Source organism: Dendrobium catenatum, unplaced genomic scaffold (assembly GCF_001605985.2).
Source record: "Dendrobium catenatum unplaced genomic scaffold, ASM160598v2 fragScaff_scaffold_1061, whole genome shotgun sequence".
Taxonomy (NCBI): domain Eukaryota; kingdom Viridiplantae; phylum Streptophyta; class Magnoliopsida; order Asparagales; family Orchidaceae; genus Dendrobium; species Dendrobium catenatum.
This window is the reverse complement of record NW_021319523.1, coordinates 2,103,265-2,116,482: the sequence shown is the minus strand read 5'-3', so window position 1 is coordinate 2,116,482 and position 13,218 is coordinate 2,103,265. Positions and strand designations below refer to the sequence as shown.

At 34.4% G+C, this 13,218-nt stretch overlaps 1 protein-coding gene across 3 annotated transcripts in view; it reads left to right on the top strand.

The window, feature by feature from the left end:
* LOC110094904 (phosphatidylinositol transfer protein CSR1) overlaps positions 1-2,082 on the top strand; it is a 28,746-nt gene extending 26,664 nt beyond the window's left edge. For all 3 annotated transcript variants that reach the window (XM_020820256.2, XM_020820260.2, XM_020820247.2), the window contains one exon: positions 1,573-2,082. In XM_020820256.2, coding sequence (XP_020675915.1) covers positions 1,573-1,650 — 78 coding nt within the window. In that variant the 3' untranslated portion in view covers positions 1,651-2,082. The remainder of the gene's footprint in view (positions 1-1,572) is intronic.
* The last annotated feature ends 11,136 nt before the right edge of the window (positions 2,083-13,218 follow it).

The window sequence follows — 13,218 nt, the reverse complement described above, 5'->3', positions numbered from 1 at the left end:
GATTAAAATTAATATAATGACGTCAGAGAATGCAATCCAAATTGAGTAAATTAGGAGGATCTTGGACAGAGGACAAATGGGGGCGATATGGTAACATATGCATCGCAAACGCACAAGTTCTATAGGAGGACATACGACTGAGAAGTTTAGTGTGAATTTGGCTTCTGATGATACATGAATGGTCATGAACTTAAATAAAATTAGACATTAAATTTCTATGTGACCGTTATAAGTTGGGTGGCCTATATTGAGATTTTGTCAAACATATATATAAAATAAAAAAAGTCAAAAGATGAATTTGTTTATATGCAGTTTTATTTTAATCCATAGTGTCTGAATGTGATCTCAATTTTAAGTCCCATGAATTTTAAATTCTAATTCCGAAACAGTCCATCGACTCCTCCAATTCAATCCAAGATATCCAACAAGAAGAATTTAATTTTGGATCATTTAGAGGAGTTTCAATTGAATAATATTGAATATATTTATAACTAGGACAAATGACGTCTAACAAATAGCCAAGATATTTTGACATTTTTCTCATATAAAAAACAATGAGGACCTAGGCTAGAATTTGAGATCCTCTTTTTGTGTGAAGAATGAGAGTATGCTTGCCTTAATAGGCCGATGGAATGCTACATGAGGAATGATGCAGGTCCAGATGCAAAAAATAATAATAATAATAAAGTGAAAAGGATTGTTGATTGGATGAGGAAAGGAAATATTGAATTATTTAGCCTCTTACCTAACAACATTTGCAAATGATTAGAAGGGTTGTTATAGCTGAGCGGCATGGGGCTCCAAGTAAACTTAAGCCAAGAAAGAGGAAGCCTCTATGAGGCAAGGCGCCACCTGGATAGGAGGCAGCCGACCTAAACCTAAAAGTTCATCTAGATTCTAGGAGCAACTACTAATGTGGAGAAGTAGAGAGGTGAGATTTGTTACAAAATTGACGACAAAGGGGAAAAAGTCACAATTCCGAAAATCTTGAAACCATCATAACCAAGGAGGTGAAGATCAACTAATTGTGAAGATGTGAGAAAAAAAGCTTGAAATTTGTTGAAGGTGAGAAAGCATCAGAAACGAAAGCTACATACGGAACCATAGGTGGAGGGATTGAGAATGAAAGCCGACACCTTATCTGCAAGTGCAGGAATAAGGTAGATGTCGACACCATGAGGGTGTCAGGTCTGAGAGTGGGTGAGCTTGCTCAACACACGTCTAGAGTCACATGCGAGAGAAAGAAGCGGGAGATGGAAGGAGAGCTTCAATTGGGGTGCATGAGATGTGGCAATGAACGCTCAAGTGTTGGTTGTGATGAATTCGATGATATGACTATATAGGCTGTTATTTAGTATATATTATATATATATATATATATATATATATATGGGTTGTCCAAGTGGCTTTTTTTGGATTGCTTTAGGTTAATGGAATAGTTGGTTTAATGAGTGGATATGTTATTTGGGTCGGCCGTATGAAGCTTATTAGGTGCTCAAAAGTAACAGTTTGATTTGATTTTGTTTTGTTTATTGGCCCTTTGCTAATTACTGACTTATTTTTCTCTTGAAGGTGAGATTTTGTGATGCAGAGACCGTCAGGAGTGAGTACTTCCAGGAAGATACCATGCCTGCAGCCTTCAAGGGTTGATTCTACGAGATCTTATATGGAAGTGGGCTCCTGCTATGTTGCTAAGGTACTTGGGAAGCTTGGAATGGGGTGCAACAAAAAGAAAGATTTTGAAGGTATCTGCAACATTTCAAATTCTCAAACGTAACTAAATTAATGGAGCATATGCGGCCGCAAAGATATATAGCACTTGTTGGTATTAGGACAACGTATATAATCAAGAATCTGTTTGATATCTCTTACCGCATTATCTACACTTTAATGCAGTGCTAAATCACTGTGTCATGCATATGTTGGCAGATGCTTATAAGCTGAAATTGTCTGCTCAGTTTCTATTTTTTTTTTTTTATTAAATTTAGAATGGTATATAATTGTTTGGAAAAATTTATCCGAATACAATTGAAATAATTATAAAGTTAGATAATTTTTGTATAAAGAATTATTTGGTAAGTATTTCTGATTAGGTTTTTGTACTTATTCGTGTCTTGAAGTTTGATGGCTGTTGCACCTATGAATTTCCTTGCAAAGAGAAAATATAGTAAAGGCTTTGACATCCGGTTTGGATTATAATTTGCAATTGCAAACCACCCACACCATCATGATACTTTACATTAGTTTAATTTCATTTAGTTTTTTATTTCATTACATGTAATTAGGAGACCTCATCTATAAATATAAACGGATAGATTAATGGCATTCTTTTTAACTCTTCTTATCTCCCTCTTCCCCAAAACTCTTTCTTCATGGCCTGTCAAGGCCTTGAACCTCTTAGTTTCTCATAATGGCTGCCTAGGTCAAGTCTCCTCTCCTTTGTTCTCTCATCCTCAACTACTGGCTAGTCTGCCTCAATCCTACTCTCCCATTAAAGCATCCCCTAAGCTATTCATGGTTTCCTCTTCAGCTCGATCTCCATCTCCGTGGGGATTTCAAGCCCCATTCTATCTGATCAAACGATCCTACAAGGATCAATGCTCATCTCTTTGATCCTTAGTGTCTCTGTTTTTTTGCTTCAAACTAGCAGTCTAATCATTCTGAGCTTCAAGCGTATGCTGAAATGTTGTTTTCTAGTTTCCTACTGCCATCTGCTTGTGTATGCTGCTTTGAATGCTAGCTAATTTTTCTGTTTTGGTTTCCATGTATTGAATCCTACATAGATGTGTGATATATATTAGCTACTTGTTGAAATGCTGAATTCCACGCTATTTAAAACTGGTTTCTTTTATATGCGTTACCTAAATGCTAAATGCCGAATTCCGGTTTTCCTGTTGCTGCAATCTATCCTTTGGTTCTTGCTGTGCTGAAGTACTGATGGAATTTCCTCATGGAGTCCTACTTCTGTTATTTTGCATGCTGCTGTTTCTAAAAATCTACTGTTATTAATAGAACCGAGCTGCATTTTGTTGCTACTTCCACATTTTTATTAACTGCTATTCACAACTAGCTCAGCTTCTATGTGGTGTTCTTTTATGACCCTGGGAGTTGAGAAATTGAAAAGTGAGAGAAGAGAAAAGCTGAAAAAATAAAAGGAAATCATAAGGAGTTCGTTTCTAGCTGTTTAAAGTGTTAGCTCAATTATTTGATGAAACATTTTTGTTTGAAACTTTTCGAATGGATAATTTTCTAATATTTTCTGTCATTTTTTGTGGCTTCTTTTTTTATTATTATATCCTCTCTTGTCTACATTTTGGCTTATTAAAACCGAGCCACTTAAAGCTTGTTTTTCTCTTTTTATGATATTTAATCTATTTTGTTGTAATATTTAAGTTTATCAGACATTCGGACTTGCGTGTGAGTGAAACATTTCTATAGCATTAAGGTTTCATTTGAGACATTTTTCTTATTGTTTTTTTAAAGTAGTTTTTTAATATAACAATTTTTTAAACTTGAAAATTTTTTTTAAGAAGCTATTTTATAAAATAGAAAAAAAAATGTCCTAAATAAAACCTAAATTAAGTGTACTTTTTTGTTTAAGCCTACAACTTAGTTTTCCTCATTATATATCATAAGATTTTTCTTAGTTTTATTTTATTTTATTTTTTTTTTTTAAGATTTTCCTCATATCTTTCAACTCCCTTGTGATATCTATTTATGGATATCATTAAGGTTTCATTTGAGACATTTTTCTTATTTTTTTTTAAAGCAGTTTTTTAATATAATAATTTTTTAAACTAGAAATTTTTTTTATTAGGATTTATTTGTGATGATAATAAATGTTTTGTAAAGTTGATTGTGAATTTATATTGGAAAAAATAATTTAGCTATTATTAGTATTTTATCACAATAGAATTTTTTAAGAACTAACGAGAAAATAGTTGTATAATGAAATTGTGGTTGTTATATTAAAAATAAAGCAGTTAGAAAGTTATTTCAAATTGGCCCTTAAGTCGGTAATGGGATTACAAAAGCACAAAATGTTTTACTTAATTTTTATTTGGAAATTGAAGATTTTGTAGGATTTTATAAACTTATATTGGTGTGTTTTTGAAGATCATTTAGTTTTAACTATTAACAAATTTCTAGTAATTAGCTTAATTACATAATTATTTTTTACTAAATTTAATGCAATCTGATTTTTGTTTTGACATTATTTTCAATAAACATATAATCTTTATGATTCTACATTTACATGCATTATTTTTAATTGGCAGCAATTAAATAATTATTTTTGTATAGGATTCTTTATATTTTTAATTTTCATGTAAAAGAATGAGTATTTATCAAAATAAAGAGTTCGTGAAGAAAGAAATTGAAAATGTTAAGCAAAATTCTATATACTAAAGTATTATGCATCAAGTCTATAAGTTTGAACCTATTATTTGAGTTGCTCTATTTATGTAAATATTTATGATTATTATTATTATTATACATGTAGAGGTATTATATTACTCTGGCAATATATAAAGGTGAAATTATTATGTGTAGTTATCGGACCATTCGGAGGCGAATCAGGATGCGCCACATCACCCAGTATATAATAAAAATGGTGACGTGATAAGACCTGATTCGCCTCCGGACGGCATTCGATAATCACAGGTAATAATTTCTCCATATAGAGATGGAGGTGTGATGAACAGAATTATTAGGCAATTTGAAGCAATGAGCTCATGGGATTCGACATTACAGGTGATAACACAACATTTGACACATTGAATTTGTATTAATCAATATTTTACAAATATGCTCTTTAATTAATACAAAGGTTGGCCTATTGGTAATAAGTTTGTCATCTCAAGCAAACAAACTCACTATAATGCCTGTGTTTATTAGAATTGGTTGAATCTTAATAATCTTCAACAGCTTGTTATATTGTTATAACTATTGGAACACTGTAAAAATACAATAATAGTAGAGAAATGCAGATACAGAGTAAAACAAAAACTGTGTAATGAAGCTCAGTAATTCATTTCTTATCTCATCCAACTTGATATAGTAAGTATGCTATATATAGGCTAAGAGTGAGTGAGTGTGGTACACAGTTTGTTATGCCATGTGAAGTGGTTATTGGCAGAGAATATTCTAGAGTAGTGGAAGGTTATGCTAATACTTCCCCGCAAATTGACGGATCCAGTTGAACCGTCAATTTGGAATGTAGTTGCTGGTATCTAGTAGTAGTGAGTGGCTTTGTAAATATGTCAACTGTTTGATCTATAGTGCTGATGGGAAGAAGCTTGATATGGTTGGTTTGAATGTGATCCCGTAGAAAGTGATGCTCAATCTCTATATGTTTGGTTCTTGCGTGAAATACCGGGTTGTTTGCAAGAGCTGACATGTTGTCACAATAGAGTGATGTTGGGGTATCCTTGGATATGTTGAAGTCACTAAGTAACCTGCGAAGCCATAGGATATCAGCTGTAGCGGCTGCAATGGCTCTGTATTCAGCCTCTGTGGAAGATCTAGCAACAGTATGTTGTTTCTTAACACTCTAGGAAATAAGATTAGACCGTAAAAAGGAACAGTAGCCAGAGGTTGATTTCCTGGTGAGCTGATCACTTGCCCAGTCCGCATCGGTCATGGATGTAAGCTTCAGCTGTCCAGTATGTATGGGAAGACCATAGTGTAGTGTCCCCTTAATGTAATGTAGCACTCATTTGAGATGATGAAAATGGGACGGTTGTGGATTATGCATTTGCTGGCAAAGAACATTCACTGAATACGCAATATCCGGTCTTGTGATGGTGAGATATTGTAGGGATCCAGTGAGCTGTTTGTAGATGAGGGGATTGTTGAGTATAGGATCAGAGAATGTAGTGAGAACTGGTTTAGTGGAGGTAGGATTGGAGAGAGGTTTGCAGTAGGTTAGACCCGCTTGATGAAGAATGGATTGAGCATATTGAGCTTATGAGAGAAAGTAGAAGTAGGAATGGGTTTGGATATTGATTCCTAGGAAATTGTGAGCCCATCCCAGGTACTTCATAGTAAATTTCTGATTGAGCTGAGCGAGAAGCCGAGATATGGCTGGAGAATCATTTCCAATGATGAGGATGTCATCAACATATATAAGAAGGTAGATTTGGATGTTTTGTTGGTAGAGAAATAGAAGAGAGTGGTTGGATTAGCTATGTTGGAAGCCGAGAGATAGGAGGTAGGTGGAAAATGTGTGAAACCTTTGGCTTGGGGCTTGCTTAAGGCCGTAGGTGGCTTTTCTCAGTAGACAGACATGTTTGGGATGAAGATTGTCCTTAAAACCTTTGGGTTGGGACATATAGACAGTTTCATGGAGATCACCGTGAAGGAACGCATTGGCAACGTCCATTTGATGAACTTGCCATGAGTGATGAATTGCTACTGTTAGTAGAACCTGAATAGTTGGCATCTTTGCCACGGGGCTGAAAGTATCATGATAGTCAATGCCGTGTTCTTGATGATGGCCTTGAGCGACGAGTCGTGCTTTATAATGAGCGATGGTGCCATTGGAATGATATTTAGTACGATAGGTCCAACGACATCCAAGAATGTTGGCATTAAGAGGAGGAGAGATAAGTTGCCAAGTTCCTTGCTGCTGTAATGCAAGGAATTCAAGTGCCATGGCTTCCCGCCAATGAGACGATTTAAATGCCTCACTGTATGAAGTCGGATCTGAGCTAGAGATGGGAAGAGGAGGTTGAATTTTATGAAGCAAGTTGAGAATTTGTCGTGGTTTTAAGGAACCTGTTTGGAGTTGAGTAACCATGGGATGTTGATATGGGAGTACTGGAGCTGAGGAGAGGTTGGTATGTGATGAATCTGATGATTGAGGAGAAGGGAGAGTTGACTGGTTGGAACTGAGGGTAAGTGGAGTGGCATGGTTAGTAGTAAGAGATTGAGATGAGAGAGTGGAGGTTGGGATTAGTATATAGGGATTAGGGTGGTTCATGTGTTGGTTTATTGGTTGAGATGAAGTGGAGTTGGTTGCAATGGATTGTGAGATAGATAGAGGAAATAGATCTTTATCGAAGGAGATATGCCTTGAGATGATGATTTTGTTATTGGATAAGTTGAGGTATTTATATCCTTTGTATGAGTCATAGTAGCCAAGAAATAGGCAGAGTTGAGCTCGATGAGCTAACTTGTGGTGGTGAGAGGGGGGCAACCAGGGGTAACACGCACAGCCAAAAGTCTTGAGATGTGCGTAGTCGAGCATTTGGTTATAGAGGAGTTGTAAAGGAGATTTATAATGCAGAGTAGTTGAAGGCATTCAGTTGATAAGGTGTACAGTCGTGAGAGCTACAGCAGGCCAGAAGTGGTAAGGGAGTTGGGCTGTGTGGAGTAAGGTTCTTGTTGTCTCAGTGACATGCCTGTTTTTGCATTCGGCTGTCCCGTTTTGTTCCGAAGTATAAGGGCAGGAAATTTGGTGATGCATGCCATACTGCTGTAGAAACTTTTGAAGGTCTGAGTTTGTGAATTATGTTCCCCCATCCATTCGTAGGCATTTGATTTTGTATGGGATTTGATTTTCAACAAAGATTTTGAATTGAATAATGATGTTAGTGGTTTCAGATTTAGCACGCATCATAAACAGCCAGGTAAATCAAGAGTAGTCATCAATGATAATAAGTTAGTATTTATAGCCTTGAACATACACTATGGGGGAGGGACCCCATACATCTAGATGAAGTAGTTCTAGAGGAGAGGAGGTAGAAGTTTGAGAAACAAAGAAAGCTAATTTATGGCTTTTAGAAGCCTTACATACCGAACAGACATGACTAGATGTAGGAATATGTAATTCCCTGTGGGTAGCGGAGATATCTGTTAAAACTTGACTATGTGGATGCCCCAGGCGGTTGTGCCACAGAAGTGAAGAAAATGAAGCAGCTGAAAATGTAGAGTGGGAGTTAGCAGCAGATGGAAACTTAATTGTGTACAGACCATTGTGACATGATCCCTGGAGAAGGATTTCCTAAGTCTTCAGGTCCTTGATAGAAAATCTAGAAGGAGAGAAAACAATGGATACATTGTTGTCGTTAGTGAGATTAGACACTGAGAGTAAGTTGTGCGAGAGATTAGGAACATGATAGATGTAAGATAGGGAGAGCTTACGGTGGGGAGTTGGTAGAAGTCCAGGACCTGGGTTTGCAATGGGAAGTGTTTTATTAGCATAACCTTCCACTACTATAGAATATTCTCTGCCAATAACCACCTCACATGGCATAACAAACTGTGTACCACACTCACTCACTCTTAGCCTATATATAGCATACTTATTGTATCAAGTTGGATGACATAAGAAATGAATTTTTGAGCTTCATTACACAGTTTTTGTTTTACTCTGTATCTGCATTTCTCTACTATTATTGTATTTCTATATGGTATCAGAGCAGGTTACAGAGCAAGCTGAGAACAGTAAATTTCAACTACTCTAACAATGACTCCGATACCATGTAGAAATACAATAACAGTAGAGAAATGTAGATACAGAGTAAAACAGAAACTGTGTAATGAAGCTCGGTAATTCATTTCTTATCTCATCCAACTTGATACAGTAAGTATGCTATATATAGGCTAAGAGCGAGTGAGTGTGGTACACAGTTTGTTATGCCATGTGAGGTGGTTATTGGCAGAGAATATTCTAGAGTAATGGAAGGTTATGCTAATAAACACAATCCGCTGAAACTATAATTATAAAATGATATTCAAGCCATCTTGAAATTAAGCTCAAATGTTCTTTGAATTACCTTCAAACATTGGAGGCACATTGATAGAGTAACCCTCAAGCGTATGGCAAATTATTAGGTCCGGTCATCGGACCTATTTCTAGGTCCGGACATCCACTAAAAATTTGCCAAGTGTATTGTGCTTTGACTCAAAAAAGCGTAGTCGAAAGTTCGGGTAAAGCACAAGTAAAGCACAGGTAAAGCGCAGTCAAAGCATAGTCAAAGCGCGCCTAAAGCACAGTCAAAGTGCAGTCCACGTGGCAAATTTTTATTGGATGTCCGAACCTAGAAATAGGTCCGGTGACCGGACCTAATAATTTGCTCAAGCGTAGAAGTAAGAAAAACTTGGATTGCTATAGAATTCGTTATCAATGGTGGGAAAAAATGAGGATAAACTTATTTGCGATATATACTCTTATTTGACTATGCAGCTTCCAAATCACAAGAAGAAATTCTTAATAGGTGAGTGTTACTAGGAAATCCACAAAAAAGTCAATTCACATTGTAGATTTAGGCTTCTTTTGGAACAGCTTTTTTACTACTTTATAAAGTAGTTTTTTAGTACAAAATATTTTTGAATTTAAACTTTTTATAAAAAACTACTTCATAAAGCAACAAAAAAGCTGTCTCAAACGATGCCTTAGTTGCAGCATCACTCAGAACTAATTACAAATATACTTGCATAAGCATTAAAGAAAAGGAAAAAATCAACAATATATGACGCTCTCTCTCTCTTTCGCTCCCGGGGGTGGGCTAGGGCTTTTGCCCTAGCCGTCGCTCTTTGTGCCGCTGCATGTGGTGTTCCGGGTAGTTTTCTTTGCTTTTTTCGTGTGAATCTCGTTAGTCTTGTTGTATGGCTCCTCTGCGTGATCCTGGTTTTTTGGTTGGTCCGTCTTCGCTGTCTTTTAAGGATGCTCTTGCGGGTTCGGTTTCTTCTCCGAAGGTTTTTCCCGATTTGAAGGTTTCCTCTCATCGTGGATTGCCTGCGCTGTTGATTTCTGAGGCGGAAATCCATGATTTGGCTGCTCCGTTTGAATTTGCTCTTGTTGGGAAATTTCCTAGTCGTAGACCTTCCATTGAGGCCATTAGGAGTTTTTTCTTTAAATTAAAACTGATTGGTGAGGTTTCGGTTACGATTTTGAATCAACGGAATGTTTTGATTAAGCTTTTTAACGACCTGGATTACTGTAGAGTTTTTGCTCATAGATCGTATTTTGTGAGTAATTGTTACATGAAATTGAGTAAATGGTCCCCCTCTTTAGATATTGATGTTGATTCTCCGGTCATCCCCATATGGTTATCTTTCCCAAACCTCCGACCGCATTTGTTTGCTTCACGTATTTTACATGGTTTAGGTTCTATTTTTGGGAAACCTTTGAAAACTGATAATGCTACTTCTATTGGATCAAGACCGTCTTTGGCGCGTGTGTTGGTTGAACTGGATGTGTCTAAAAGTTTCCCGGATAAAATTTGGATTGGTTCGGAGTGCATAGGTTATGTTCAAAATGTGGTATTTGAAGACGTTCCTGCATTCTGTGTGCATTGTTCTGCCTTGGGTCATTCGATTAAGGGTTGTAGAATTTTGCATCCTAACCTTGAATCTGCGTCTACTCCTTTGGGTGTTTCTGTCCCTGAGGTTAGACCGTCGAATGAGGTGAATTTTGATGTTCCTGAACCATGTGCTAATGTTGCTGCTGTGACTGATCTGGTTGCTCTGGAATCGGGAAGGGATGTTGAAGAGAATGGACGTTTTCTTCCTTCTATGGTTAGTGACTCTGCTATCCCTCTTTCTGTAAATGTGGATAATTCTAGTGTGGATCAATCTGTTTTGGGAAATCTTATGTCCCCTGTGGTTGTGAATAATGGCACGGTTATAACAGATGAGGAGGTTAATCGTGTGGATGATGTTTTTTTATTATCTCCTAATGCTACTCCTTTTGTTCCATCGATTGGGCTGGATGTTAGTGTTAGGGAAGATGTCATTCTGGTTTCTAAGGAGAATGTGGTGTCGGAGGTGATGTCTGGAGCGGTGAATAGGAGGGATTCCGTTGGATCACCTATACTGGGTGTTGTGAACTCGAATGGAGTTGGTCTAGTCTTAAAGGGTGCTGATTGTGTTGAAGTGGTTCCGGATGGTAGTGAGGTGCAGTCGCAGTCTACTGTTAGAGATGTTATTTCGATTTCTAACACTTTAGTTGAGGTCCCTGTCAGTGTAGTTGATACCCAACTGATGGCTACCTGTGTGGGTAATACCTCTGGAGTGGATATGAGGAAACAGACTGATTGGTTGTATGATTCATCTGAGGATTCTTCGGATCAGGAACTGGTGGAATCCGACCGTGATTTTGCGCTTGTGCGTCCATCAAATATTGGCTATCGAGGAAAGTTTTGGAGGAGAGGTAGACGCAGAAGATGAGTTTTGGTGCTCTTGTGTTTCTTGCTGATTTTTGATTTTTCGTCGCCTTTTTTGATCGCTCTGATACTGTGGAGGGTTATGAGCTTTGATGTGGTCGGGGCTCGCGTTCCGGGCGTTTTTGCTGGTGGCAACCGTAGGTGTGTTTGCGGGATGGCTTGTTGGTTCGTGTTTTACACTTTACTGGAAGGTCCGAGCAAGACGACTGGGACGCTAGAAGCCTAATCCAAATACTGAGCTCGCGTTTAACTTATTTTATTCTTTTTTGCTGTATTTTTTCTGCGCAAATGTAGGTTTTCTTGCTGATGTAATTTTATGATTTTTAATCAATATATTATCCTTAAAAAAAAGAAAAAAATCAGATAATTGGACATTATTAGGAGATGTTCTTAGATAACCTTCACAGAAAAAAAATTACTCCTTGTCAAATGCTAAAGAATTAACGTTAATAATAATTAATCGTTGTTAGTTTTAATTAACTCTAAGTTTATTACTTTTGATAATGATTAGTTATTACTAATCTTAATTAACAACAATCAATTTTGATTAATTAGTATTAATAATAATCAATTATTATTGATCTTGATTAATTCTAAGTTAATCACTTTAATAATGGTTAATTATTATTAATCTTAATTAATCATTATCAACATCACATTCATTATCTTCTTATTTGCTGCTTTGGAGCCATCCTGTTTACTTATTAAAGCAAGCAGGTTTTAGTTGTTGCAGTTATGTGCTATGGAAAACAGCATCAACACTCAAATCAAATATAAAATTGTGCAAATTTCTCAATCCGAATTATGCGACACTCTCAAATTTTGATTATTTATTGTTAATTTGAATTAATTGTTGTTAATCTTAATTAATTTTAACTTAATTAACTTTAATAACAATTAGTTATATTAATCATAATTAATCACTTGTTCTTTTGTTTAATTATTATTAATTTCAATTACTCATTATTAATCTTAATTAAATTTAAGTTAATTATTTTTAGTAATGATTAGTTATATTAATCATAATTAATCTCTCTAATTTAGATTAATTATCTTTGATATGAATTAATTTTTATTAATCTTAATTATTTTAAGTTAATTAATTTTAATAACAATTAATTATATAGATCATAATTAATCACTCTTTATTTTGATTAATTATCATTAATTTGAATTAATCATTATTAATTTTAATCAATTTCAAATTAATTATGTTAATAATTTTTGTTGTGAATTAATTGTAATTAATCAAATTTCAATTTCAAATTAATTATCATTAATTTGAATTAATCATTATTAATCTTAATAGTTTTGAATTAACTAATTACCTTTTATTAATAACGATTAGTTGATATTAATTTTAATTAATCACTCTCAATTTTAAACTAATTATCATTAATTAGAATTAATCAGTACTAATCTTAATTAATTTCAAATTAATTATTTTTAATAATGATTAGTTGTTAATTAATCATAACTAATCAAATGATATTTTTTGATGAATTATCATTAATTAGAATTAATCATTACTAATCTTAATTAAATTCAAATTAATTATTTTTAATAATGATTAATTATTAATTAATTGTAATTAATCAACTCCTTTTTATTTTATTAATTATCATTAATTAAGATTAAATGTTATCAATCTTAATTAATTTCAAATTAATTATGATTAGTAGTTAATTAATGATAACTAATCAATTCCAAATTTGATTATCATTAATTTAAACTAACTGTTATTAATTTTAATTAATTTCATGAAAATTATTTTTAAAAATGATTAGTTATTAATTAATCATAATTAATTACTTTTAATTATGATTAATCATCATTAACTTTAATTGATTATATTTAATTTTTTTTAATCTTAATTAACTATTATTATTTCTAATTAATTATAAGTAATCATTATTAATTATAATTAATTATCTTTAATTAGAGTTAATATTATTAATGATATTTAATTATAGTTGATTTTTTTATTAATTATTATTAATTACAAACAAAAAATAAAAGAAAGGATCCCTCTCTTACCTCAATCCAT